General features: G+C 45.9%; 1 protein-coding gene across 2 annotated transcripts in view; it reads right to left on the bottom strand.

Annotated features, from left to right (window-relative positions):
- Nucleotides 1-1,713: 1,713 nt before the first annotated feature.
- Nucleotides 1,714-11,990, bottom strand: part of C2H3orf67 (chromosome 2 C3orf67 homolog) — a 188,772-nt gene continuing 178,495 nt past the window's right edge. For both annotated transcript variants that reach the window (XM_032238988.1, XM_032238989.1), the window contains exon 16: nucleotides 1,714-1,820. In XM_032238988.1, coding sequence (XP_032094879.1) covers nucleotides 1,714-1,820 — 107 coding nt within the window. The remainder of the gene's footprint in view (nucleotides 1,821-11,990) is intronic.

Raw genomic sequence — 11,990 nt, 5'->3', positions numbered from 1 at the left:
GATTCTTGAAGACAGCCATTATGCCCCCCACCCCCAATGTTTTTTTTCTCCTTCCCAGGCTAAACATGTCCATACTTCAACCATTCTTCATTAGACTTTTTGTCCCCAAAGACTTTACCTATTTTGAACATTCTCCTAGTCGTCACTACCTTTCCTAAAGTGCTGCACACAGAGCTGAATATAGTATTCTGGGCATGAGTTAGCCAAAACAAAATAGAAAGGAATGAGGGTGACTCCTCTTGATCCTGACATTATACTTCTTTTGAAGCAGCCCAAAATTACATTCGTTTTTTCTTTGCAGTTGCATCCCACTGCTGGCTCATTTCAACTTGGCCTCCACTAAAACACCCACATCACCTAATAAGTTCACTTAGTCTTATATACAGGTTGTTTGCCACTTATGACCACATTTGAGATTGGAATTCCGGTCGTAAGTTGTGCCGGTGGGTCATTATGACCGATTTTACGATATTTTTACGGCAGCTGTTAAATGAATCACTGTTGTGGTTAAGTGACTCAATTATCTCCACATGTGCATTTTTTGCCAGAAAATGGAAAATGAAGGGGAAACCGGTTTCTGGAAATAAATGTCATAATTGTGGTCATGTGACTGCAAACCTCTGTAAATGTGGGTTTCAAATGCAATCATGTGACCACAAGGCTTGGCTGTTGAAATTTTAAATCTGGGTTGTAAGTAGCTCCATTGAAGCTCTGAATGGTTGCTTAGCGACTGGCCTTAAATCAAGGGATTACTAGTACTCATAGCTTTGATTTTTCCTACTCAAATGCAGGACTCTGCATTTGTTTTAGTTGAAATTCATTGTTCTGTATTCTTCCTATTGTTTTATTTTGTTAAAATCCTCTTGAATCTTGACATTGACGCAGTGGTTAGGGTGCAGTACTGCAGGCCACTTCAGCTGACTGTTATCTGCAGTTCAGCGGTTCAAATCTCACCGGCTCAAGGTCGACTCAGCTTTCCATCCTTCCGAGGTGGGTGAAATGAGGACCCAGACTGTGGGGGGCGATATGCTGACTCAATTTGCTAAAAATCTGTAAACCGCTTAGAGAGGGCTGAAAGCCCTCTAAGGCAGGGGTGTCAAACTCACATTGTCATGGTGTCATCACGTGGCGTATTGGGATTTCCCCCCCCCCTTTGCTAAATCGCGTGGGGATAGGGCCAGCATGTGCTGCATCCAGCACGCGGGCCGCGAGTTTGATACCCCTGCTTTAAGGTGTTTGTTATCCCCTTATTTATTTATTTTTTAAAAAAAAGGAATGTTGTTTTAACCAATAGTAGGAATAAAAAAGAAAAGACAATTGATGCAGGTACTTTTTTTTGAACATTGTATTTTCAAAGTACAAAGATGCAATATATTTCTTTAAATGACTGGGGATAAAAAAATGACTAGGTGAAAAAAAAAGCATTCACAGGTTAAATCCAGGACCTATCTTTGATTTGGTGTAATTCAGTTCACATGTAGGAATCTTTCATATTGCAAATAATAGGGACAAACTAAACGTGTACGAAAGTCAGAAAAGCTTTCTACACACTCTGATAAAAATAGCAGAAATGGAAAAAAGAGACAAAATATTACACAGCCTTTTCAAGTGTTTCTCTGTTTGTCTTTGGGGCAGGGAGAACAGCATTTGCCAAGGCTCTCAAGTGCTGCAGAGTTCATGTTCTTTGTGGCACTCTCTATCTCTTTGCCATATCTATGCCAACTCGTAATATTTTCCAGTCTCAGGATCAAAGTAGCAGTTTAGGCATGGGTCGTACAGGAGAGTCAGAACTTCATCGTCTTCCTTCCCTTCACCTTCACCTAAAGGAAAAGCCAAAACAACAGATGATGTACAAAAGATTTGCTTTATCTGCAACAAGAAAGAAAGAAAAAGAGAGGAAGGAAAGGAAGGAAGAAAAAGGGAGGAATTCAACTAGAATGTTTTTAAGTGAGACAACATACTGTAGGAAATGACTCACAGCTGTACAAGTTGTCTTTGACCTATGACTGGCTGCTTAACAAACATTCAAAGTTACAATGGACTTCCCCGCAGGTAGTTATGACTTGGGTCTGAAGCTCCGATGGCTGCCCTCTCCATAGTCATGTGTGCATTTTGGGCACTTGGGAACTGTCTTGCATTTATGGCTGTTTGCAGCGTCCAATAGTCATGTGACTGCATTTTATGACCGCTTTGCTTGAAAACTGGCATTTACTTCTGCTTTTCAGCAAAAACAGCCCACAGCAAACCACATGCTTGCTTAATAACCACAGCATTGGCTTGATGACAATTATGATTTTAAGTCGAGGAGTACCTGTACTCTATACCAAAGGTCTATTGAATCAGCAGGTTTTATCTTAGATGGGTCAGAGCAGATGATCTGGGAAACTTACAAGCAAGCAGGAAATTGAAATATTAGAAGAGATTTCCTGACTAAAAGAAACGTCAGCCAGTGGAATTATTCTTCACGAAGTAGTATGTTTTGCTTCATTGGAAGAGTTTAAACAAAGATTAGATAGCCATCTGAGGTGAACTGGGCAGACAGAGAGAGACTGACTCAAAGTCACCCAGCTGGCTTCTGTACCTCAGGCAGGACTAGAACTCATGGTCTGCTTATTTCTCTCTGGGGCTTTAGCCCACTAGGCCAAACAGTTATCAAATGTGGTGCCACTTGGTAAAAAGAGCACTGGCTTTTTGTCATGCTGCTGCTCACAGTTATACTTTCTTTACTTAAAAGACAACTTTAAAAATAAATCCCTTAAAAAACTAAGATAAACCAATGCTGTCAGGTATTTTTCATATCAGAGAGTTCCAACTGTGTGCTAGTTCCTGCTTTAATTTATTTGGATTGGATTTTAAACCCCAATTAATCTTGAAAGCTTGAGATGGATTCCAGAGCTGAAAAGTCCAGTCAAGTAATAAAAACTTGTAAGCATAAACAGGCGGTAAAGGCTAATGTAAGCATCTTTCTGATACCTCATAAATTGGAAAGTCATGCCTCCTCCAAATGTACAAGAAAGAATAGCAACATTTTAAGTGGAATTGTCCATAAACCCACCACCCAATTTCTATTGGCTGATCAGGCTTTGGAGCCACTATCATCCTCCATCTACTCTTCTTGCTCATCATCAACAATCAAAGGGAAGCAACTGACAGGTGGGCTGGGGATTAAAATTAGGAGCATAAAATTGGATACAACAACATGTGTAGAACTCCAGCACAGAGCTTGCTTTGCTATGTAAACTGTGTATGCATATTGGAGCCCCATCATATTTGTATATATTGACTATGTGCAATTAAGCAGTGGTGGGATTCTAATAATTTAACAAGAGGAAGGTGGGTCCCATCCCCGTCCTTCAGCTCTGCCCCACATGCAGGATGAGCCTTCTGTGATGGCCAACCTGACCCTGGGCAAACTGGTTGTTAAATTACTCCCCCACCACCACTATCAAAGTGGATTCTGGGTGCTGTGCTGCAATGGAAAAATGGGAAATGGAGTGGCTGGCATGAGGGAAGGAGGAGGAGCAGGGGGAAGAAAGAGGGAAAGCGGGCTTCTCCTTCCTTCGCGCTGGTCACTCTGTTTCCTGTTTCTCCATTGCAGCGCAGTGACCAGGATCCACTTTGATAGCAGATGGTGGTGATAATTTAACAACTGGTTTGCCCGAACTGGCCATTAAGTCATTTTCAATTCCCAGTGACCACATAGTTGTTCTCCATGACTGCTTTCATGATGATCTATCCCTAGACTGTTCTTTGCCACGAGAGCCAAGTCTGTCCATTTAACTGTTGATCGGTCTCTTCTTTTCTTTCCTTCTATACTTCTGTCATGGCTGACTTGCCCACGTAACCCTGCTCGCAACCAAACAACAGAAACAGGGATGGGGGAGGTTAAGTATTGGAATGCAAGGAAGGCTTGGGAGGGAGAGAGCCGATGCAGCCTGGGACAAAACCCCAAGGTCAAATACTGGGAACACCCCGAGCTGCTCAGAATATTCCCAAAACAAAATGAATACAATTGATTGTTGGAGAATGAATTGTGGGAAAGTCCAGGGGAAAAATGGGATTTTACCTATGCTCGTTTTTGCGCAAAAACTTTAGAACTGGCTTTGCTACTTCTGGGCCTATGTGGAATTATCAGTTAAGTTATACTCTTGGTAAAATAATGTTCCAGGAGTTTCTTTTGTTGCATTTACCAACGGGATGGTTGACACTTCCCCAGCATTAGAGCCTTTTCCAATGAGCTGGATATTTATATAATGTGTCCAAAATAGGATACTTAGAGCCTGGCCATTTGTGCCTTAAGATGAGTACACTGGATTGAGTTGTTCAATCATCCATTGGTTTGTCTTCTTGGCTATCCATGGCACTTTCAGGAGTCTTCTCCAATGACAAAGTTCAAGGGAATCAGTAATGTCCCTTAATCAGATTCTTTAAAAATCCAACTTTCATTTCCATAGAGGGAGACCAGGGCATTTTACAGTCCTTGGGACACATTTGGTTTATGGGCAGTCCCAGTCCCACCTGCTGCGCTGGCAACAGTGGGGGGAGGAAGGGTGTTGGCAGTGTCAGGGGTGGGGCAGCCATCATGGGAGATCAGTGCAGTGTCGACAGGGGGGGCAAGGGGTGTTGGGTGGAGGGTGCACAACAGCAGCATTGGGAGCAGGGTGGCAGCAGTGGCACTTCACAACAGTCCCAATTTTTCATCTAGCCATAAAGTATCAAGGAACACCATGGCTTGCATGATTCTGATCTCATAGGTAGAGGTATAACATTTCATTTGAATATCTTTTCCAAGGTCTTCCTGGCTGATTACCGAGTGCTAGTCTGTGGTGCATTTTTTGACTGTTCCTTTATTATTGATAGTTGATCCTAAAAGGCAGAAGTATCCAATTCTTCAATATCTTCATTGTCAATTCTAAGATTGTTCTACTTTTTGTCACGAGTTTGGTCTTCTTTATATTTAATTTTAATCCCATTTCTTCAGTGTAATATTTGTATATATACTGTGTCCCAAAAAATGCATGTGCAGTTATAAAAATATTAAAATGAGAGCAGCAACGTGGCAATGTTAGCCACTGGATGAAGAGAAAGTGGATTTAAAAAAGGGAAGAAAAAGAGCCTTAGTAGAGAAGATGAAGAGCCTTTGTTCTTGGACCACATCTATCCGTTTCATTATTCAGTTCCCATCTGCAGCCAACCAGGATGTCAGCTTCTGCTTTGCTGCTGCTTCAGCTGCCATGAAACGGGAAGGGGGGGGCTTGTTGTGGGAGGGTTTTAATTGATGTGCTGGAGGTCTGCTGACGGAATGTTCCAGGGTGTTCCAGTCGTCGGGGTGTACGCATGCGTACGTGTTTCCCGCCTACATCAACGGCCTTCACATTCCATCTTGGCCTGTCTTTTTGAAGTTATCTCACACCTGACATTTGAGGGACTTATGATTGGACTGGAGCTTTGATCCTGTGGGGGGGGAACGGGCTATGCTATATATCAATTGCTTTCGCGCCATATTATTCAGATCTTGCTTCACTACTGCTCGCTTACCATTTATAATTAGTAAAAGTACTTTGGATTTCCAACCCATGGAGTCTCTTGGTCTTCTTTCCTAATTATGGAATGGAGTGGGGCCTGACAAGAAGCAAGATCTGAGTAATATCCCTTTCCAGGAGATTTACGTCTACCGAGAAGGGACATAATGTCTTCTCCGACCAGAGAGGAGGAAGGCGCCGTTGGAGGGATGGACTCCAGTGAACTGGGACCTCCCGACCTTTCTTTACACCAGCCCAGCCCGTCTGACCGACCTCTGCACGAAGATTTATGTCAACTGCAAATTTCCAGTCAGCCTGAGCCTTCCCCCCTGCCCCGGTGGTCAACTTCAGTGGGGCAAAGAGAAATAGAGACAAGTTGGAATGCTGGTCTCACCCAGAGACCACCTCAACAAACTTCGCTGGAGCCAGGGGCCGTGAGAAAACCTCAGGGGGGCGAATTTCCTGACTATTGGAGCCAAAGAGGCGATGAAGCGGAATGGAGAAATTATCAGCACCAGGGCCCCGTGAGAAAACCACAGCGGAGTGAGTTACCTGATTATTGGGGTCAAACATTTTTGGAGGACAGGAGGGGGGAGGAGGAAAGAGACTGGAGAAGTTGGCAACGTCACCCACGCCAGGATTCTCCCCCACCCCCCCCCCGGCCTGCATCACCCCCTGCGGCTAGAGGTTTTGCTGATCAAAGGGGACCTCCCCCCCAAGCCCCACCTCGAAGACATCGAATGGCTAAAATTCCTCCCTTGCCGGTGCGTTTTGATGGTTCTTCCACCAACCTTCCCTCTTTTCTTATGCAAGTTTTTAACTACATGGAAATTTATGGGCGGGACTTTGAATCTGATACTTTAAGGGTCAGAATGGTTCTTTTATCTTTGGATGCTGAAGCGGCCACGTGGTCGACTGCTCTGCATATGTCTGGTTCTCCCCTCTTGGGGAATTTCAACCGTTTTATGGCGGCTTTCCGCCAACGTTTTGATGACCCGTTGACCGAGAAGCGGAACAAATTAAAGTTTTTAACCTTTGACCAAGACGATAGACCTGTGGCCCAATACATCCAGGAGTTTCAATGTCTGTCTCAGTATATGAGAGGCTGGGGGGAGGATGCGCTTCTGGACAGATTTGCTGAAGGCTTAAACGCTGACATTTATCAACAATGTGTCAATCGTAACCTGCCGAGGCGTTTAATCACTTGGTTCGAACATGCTGCTGACGCTGAGCTTGATTTAATTCGTCTGCGCTATGCCACTGAAGAAAGAAGGAAGCGAAAAGAAAGAGCTGCCAAGTCCCTCCCCCCTCCTGCTACTCAAGCGCTTCCCAAACGCCGGGGCGACGCGAGGGAGCCCCCTTCTGGCTCCTCCAGACCTTTAACATGTTTCGCTGTGGCAAGCTTGGGCATACCGCCCCCCTCTGTCGGGCGAGATCACCCCTCTCCACCCAACCCCCTCCCAGACGGGAGGAGAAGCCTGCAAGAGGCCCTGGAAAGAAAAAGAGGGAAACAGCTTTCGCAGGAGAAACCAACCCCCCTCCTCTTGCCCAACCATTGAAGGATGACGCGGATGCTAACTCCTCTTCTTCTGATGACTCAGATGACGACGCTTCACCTAACTGGGTGAGTTCAAACAAGGGGCCCCTTCTACTCCCTATTGAATTAAAGGTTCCTTCTGAGGGAACTACTGCCACCCTCCTGGCATTACTGGACTCCGGCTGTTCCCGGTCCATGATCAACCCAGCCATGGTTGAAAAATTAGGCCTCAAATTGCGAACTTTAAAAACCCCTCTTGTGTTTTGCCAGATAGACGGATCTGTTGCGGGGGGGGGGCCTGCCCATTTTTTTACTGAGCCTTTGGAAATGAAATTGGGGACCCACACTGAATTGATCTCTTTTGTGGTCGCGCCTGGCATGGACAGACCACTTATTTTGGGCATCCCATGGCTCCGGAAATGGAACCCTCACATTAACTGGCGGACAGGCCGCTTGCGGATTCGCTCCAAGGTACCTCCAGTGGGGGAGGGCTCTCCAAGCCAACCTGCAGTCACTGACGTTCCTGAGGTGGCCGCTAGGGGGCAGGAGAGGATTGCAGGAGAGGAGAGAATTCCGAAAGAATATTTGGATCTTAAAGAAGTCTTTAGCGAGCAATCTTCGGACATTCTACCCCCCCACAGGCCTACTGACTGCTCCATTGACATTTTGCCCGGAGTCAAACTCCCTAAACCCCGCATTTACTCCATGTCACCCAGGGAAATGGAGGAGATGCGTTCTTTCATTGACAAAAATTTGAAACGTGGTTTCATTGAACCGGCCCGGCCCAAGGTGGCGGCCCCTGTGCTATTTCGTGAAAAGAAAGATGGGTCTCTTCGTTTGTGTTGCGACTTCAGAAATCTTAACGCCATCTGTTCTCAGAACCTCTACCCACTCCCCTTGATGAAGGACTTATTGGCGCAACTGGGGAAGGGCCGCATCTTCACTAAATTGGACCTGCGTGAAGCTTACTATAGGGTGCGCATTAAGGAGGGGGACGAATGGAAGACCGCCTTTAACTGCCCTCTTGGTTGTTTCCAGTTCCGAGTTATGCCTTTTGGCCTACAGGGGGCCCCTGCTGTATTCATGCAATTTATTAATGAGATCCTACACGATCATCTCTATAAGGGCGTTATCGTATATCTGGATGATATCCTCATTTATACCCGCAATTACGACCACCACGTCAATCTGGTACGCACTGTTTTGAAAAAACTCCGGGCTGCCAACTTGTATGCCAAATTGTCTAAGTGTGAATTTCACCAATCTACTATTGATTATCTGGGCTACCGTATCTCCCCTCATGGCATTGAGATGGATCCTGAGAAGGTGAAGGCGGTCACTGAATGGGACGCTCCCAAAACTCGTAAGCAACTGCAACAATTTTTGGGTTTCGCTAATTTCTACCGTCAATTTATTCCCTCTTTTGCCGACATTGCTCTCCCTATTACGAATTTGCTCAAGACTAGGGGCGACCCGAAACCTAAACCCAGTACGCCGTTGGACTGGACCATGGAATGCCAGGCGGCGTTTGAAAAGCTTAAACGCCTTTTTGCCGCTGAACCCGTTCTTAAACATCCTGACCTCAACCACCCCTTCGTTGTGCAAGCTGATGCCAGTGATGTCGCGGTTGGAGCAGTTCTGCTACAAGCAAATGATCAAGGTACCTTACAGCCTTGCGCGTACACCTCACGTAAACTCACTGACACGGAACGACGCTGGGCGGTCTGGGAGAAGGAGGCGTTTGCAGTTCGTTGGGCTCTCGCTACTTGGCGCCACTTCCTTGAAGGCTCTAAACACCCTTTTGAAGTGTGGACTGACCACAAAAATTTGGAAGCCTTGCGCACACCTCGCCGTCTCTCCCCAAAGCAGATGCGTTGGGCCCAATATTTCAACCGTTTCAATTTCACGCTGAAGTATATCCCGGGCGGGAAGAATTTTATGGCCGATGCTTTATCCCGGTTACCTCAGTATAATTGTTCCAAGCTAAGTATCGTCCAACCGCTCTTGGCGGCTCCGGTGCTCACGCGTCGCCAGGCCAAGGCCCAACAGGACGTACCTCACGACCTGCTTTCTGACCTCAAAGCAGCTCTTCCGCAGGACGACTGGTTCCTCAACCATCGGGACGACTGCACTATGAGGGACGATCTGCCATGGATTGGAGCTAAACTGTACATCCCCGCTGCCCTACGTCTGGTGGTCCTTCGTCGCGCTCATGACTCCAGGATGGCGGGTCATTTTGGATTCGTGAAAACTTTGCACCTCGTTAAGAGACAATTCTGGTGGCCCTCTTTAAAAAAGGACATTGAACTTTATGTTTCCAGTTGCCCGGTTTGCGCCACCGCCAAGAAACCTCCGGGGAAACCACACGGATTTCTGCAGTCCGTCGCCCGCCCCGTTGCCCCGTGGAAGGAAATTTCTATGGACTTTATTGTGGACCTTCCCGAGAGCCAGGGGCACACAGTCATCTGGGTGGTTACTGATTTGTTCTCCAAACAAGTTCATTTCGTGCCGTGCCACAAGATTCCTTCTGCCAAGGCCTTGGCTAAGCTCTTCCTTTCCCATATATACCGTTTGCATGGCGTTCCCGACCGTATTGTCTCCGATCGTGGGGTCCAATTCACGTCCAAGTTTTGGAAAGAGTTCCTCACACGTATTGGCTCCGCCCAAGGCCTTAGCTCCGCCTACCATCCTCAGACTAATGGCGGCTGTGAACGTACTAATTCCGTCCTTGAACAATATTTACGTTGTTTCATCAATTATCAACAGGACGATTGGGTGGACTTGTTACCACACGCTGAAGTGGCCTATAACAATTCGGTTCATTCCAGCACTGGTTTCACCCCTTTCCGGGTAGTTTACGGCCAGGATTTTGTTCCTATCCCCGAACTGCCTGCGGCCCAGCCTCAGGTTCCCTCCGTGGCGGACTGGAGTGAACGTCTCAGTCGCCTTTGGCCCCTCACTCGTTCCACCTTGGACGCGGCCCACAAGGCTCACAAGAAACAGGCTGATAGGAAACGCTCTCAGCCTTATGAGTACCACGTTGGTGATTTGGTGTATTTGTCCACTAAATTCTTGCATACCACGCAAAAGTCGAAGAAATTGGGTCCCAAGTATGTTGGCCCTTTTCCCATTTTGAAAGTCATTAATCCTGTTTCTGTTCGTTTGCAATTGCCCAAACATCTTAGCCGGATCCATCCTGTGTTCCATATCAACCTTATCAAGCCCGTTCGGACGTCTGACCTGCGGCCTGCAGCTGACCCTCCACCTGCTCCGTTGCTTGTTGATGGGGAACATCATTTTGAGGTCCGGGACATTTTGGATTCCCGCAAGCACCGCAATCGCGTGCAATACCTTGTAGCTTGGAAACATTTTCCCCCCTCCCACACGGAATGGGTTGATAAGTCCCACGTGCGTGCTCCCCGCTTGCTCCGGAAGTTTTATGCTGCTTATCCCGACAAGCCTTGACTTTTCTCCTTTCCCTCTCTTGTTTGTTTGTTGTTTGTCTGTTTTGTGTGTTTTGTTTGTTTTTTTTTCCAGGCCTGACAGCCTTTTTTCCGGGGGACGGCCGGATGTCAGCTTCTGCTTTGCTGCTGCTTCAGCTGCCATGAAACGGGAAGGGGGGGGCTTGTTGTGGGAGGGTTTTAATTGATGTGCTGGAGGTCTGCTGACGGAATGTTCCAGGGTGTTCCAGTCGTCGGGGTGTACGCATGCGTACGTGTTTCCCGCCTACATCAACGGCCTTCACATTCCATCTTGGCCTGTCTTTTTGAAGTTATCTCACACCTGACATTTGAGGGACTTATGATTGGACTGGAGCTTTGATCCTGTGGGGGGGGAACGGGCTATGCTATATATCAATTGCTTTCGCGCCATATTATTCAGATCTTGCTTCACTACTGCTCGCTTACCATTTATAATTAGTAAAAGTACTTTGGATTTCCAACCCATGGAGTCTCTTGGTCTTCTTTCCTAATTATGGAATGGAGTGGGGCCTGACACAGATGTTTCCAAAAATTCACAAGGTGACAACTCTCTTGCATTCTTTTATCGCCATTAGTGGGGTGTTCATTAGTATATTGATGTTGCAGATGGTGATTTCATTAAGCTATCATGGTTAAAGTCTGTTGATAGACCTATCTATACTTTTCAAGGACATTAGCTTTTTAAAAAGGTGTGTTGCTTTGTTATTAAATTACTCAATATCCTTTCTGCACTCTGCATTCAACAGCATATTGTCTAGTAAGGGCTTCCTGCTGAATTCTAATCTCCAACACTTATCCAAGAATCAAAAGAGTATATAAATGTGAGGTGTGTATGTGTGTGTGTGTGTATACCACACACACAGACACACACAGTATATGCTGGGTGATAATGTTCTCATCACTCTGCTCTAACATCTATTCTGCGTTGCATCATCAAGACACATAGAGAAACTCGACTAGGAAATTCTTCAGTCACTTTGTGTCTAGTGGTTCTCAGCATTTTCTAATGGAACAGATTTGTTAAAGCAATGGCAAAGAGCTATGAGCTTACTTGACAAGAGTCGTTTTATAAGATCTAAAAAATAATGTGAGTGATACCAAGCCACGATTCACAGTTGCATGTGAACGGTTTTTTACATTTCATCCTTTTCTTTTGGTGAATGCAGAGTAACCATATTGTATGCTTAGCTTCTTCAAAGTAATGGTTATGCTAGCAATGGGTTTACAATGTTTGAAATGAATTATTAGTTGGGAACCTAAAAGCTATGGGTGCTGATAGATGAAGAATGCAGATGGTGCATAGCAGTGACGTGTGGTGAGGTTTATGGCTGGTGAGGCACTGACACAGTGGTGGGTTTCAAATTTTTTTAGACTTGTGGACTTCAACTCCCAGAATTCCACAGCCAGGTGTGCTCAGTTCCGATTTAAAGTGACAGCATTTGTTTTTCT

The sequence above is a fragment of the Thamnophis elegans genome, chromosome 2 (assembly GCF_009769535.1).
Source record: "Thamnophis elegans isolate rThaEle1 chromosome 2, rThaEle1.pri, whole genome shotgun sequence".
In the NCBI taxonomy this organism is placed as follows: Eukaryota; Metazoa; Chordata; class Lepidosauria; order Squamata; family Colubridae; genus Thamnophis; species Thamnophis elegans.
Note: the sequence above shows the minus strand (reverse complement) of the source record. Positions and strands in the feature narration are given on the sequence as shown.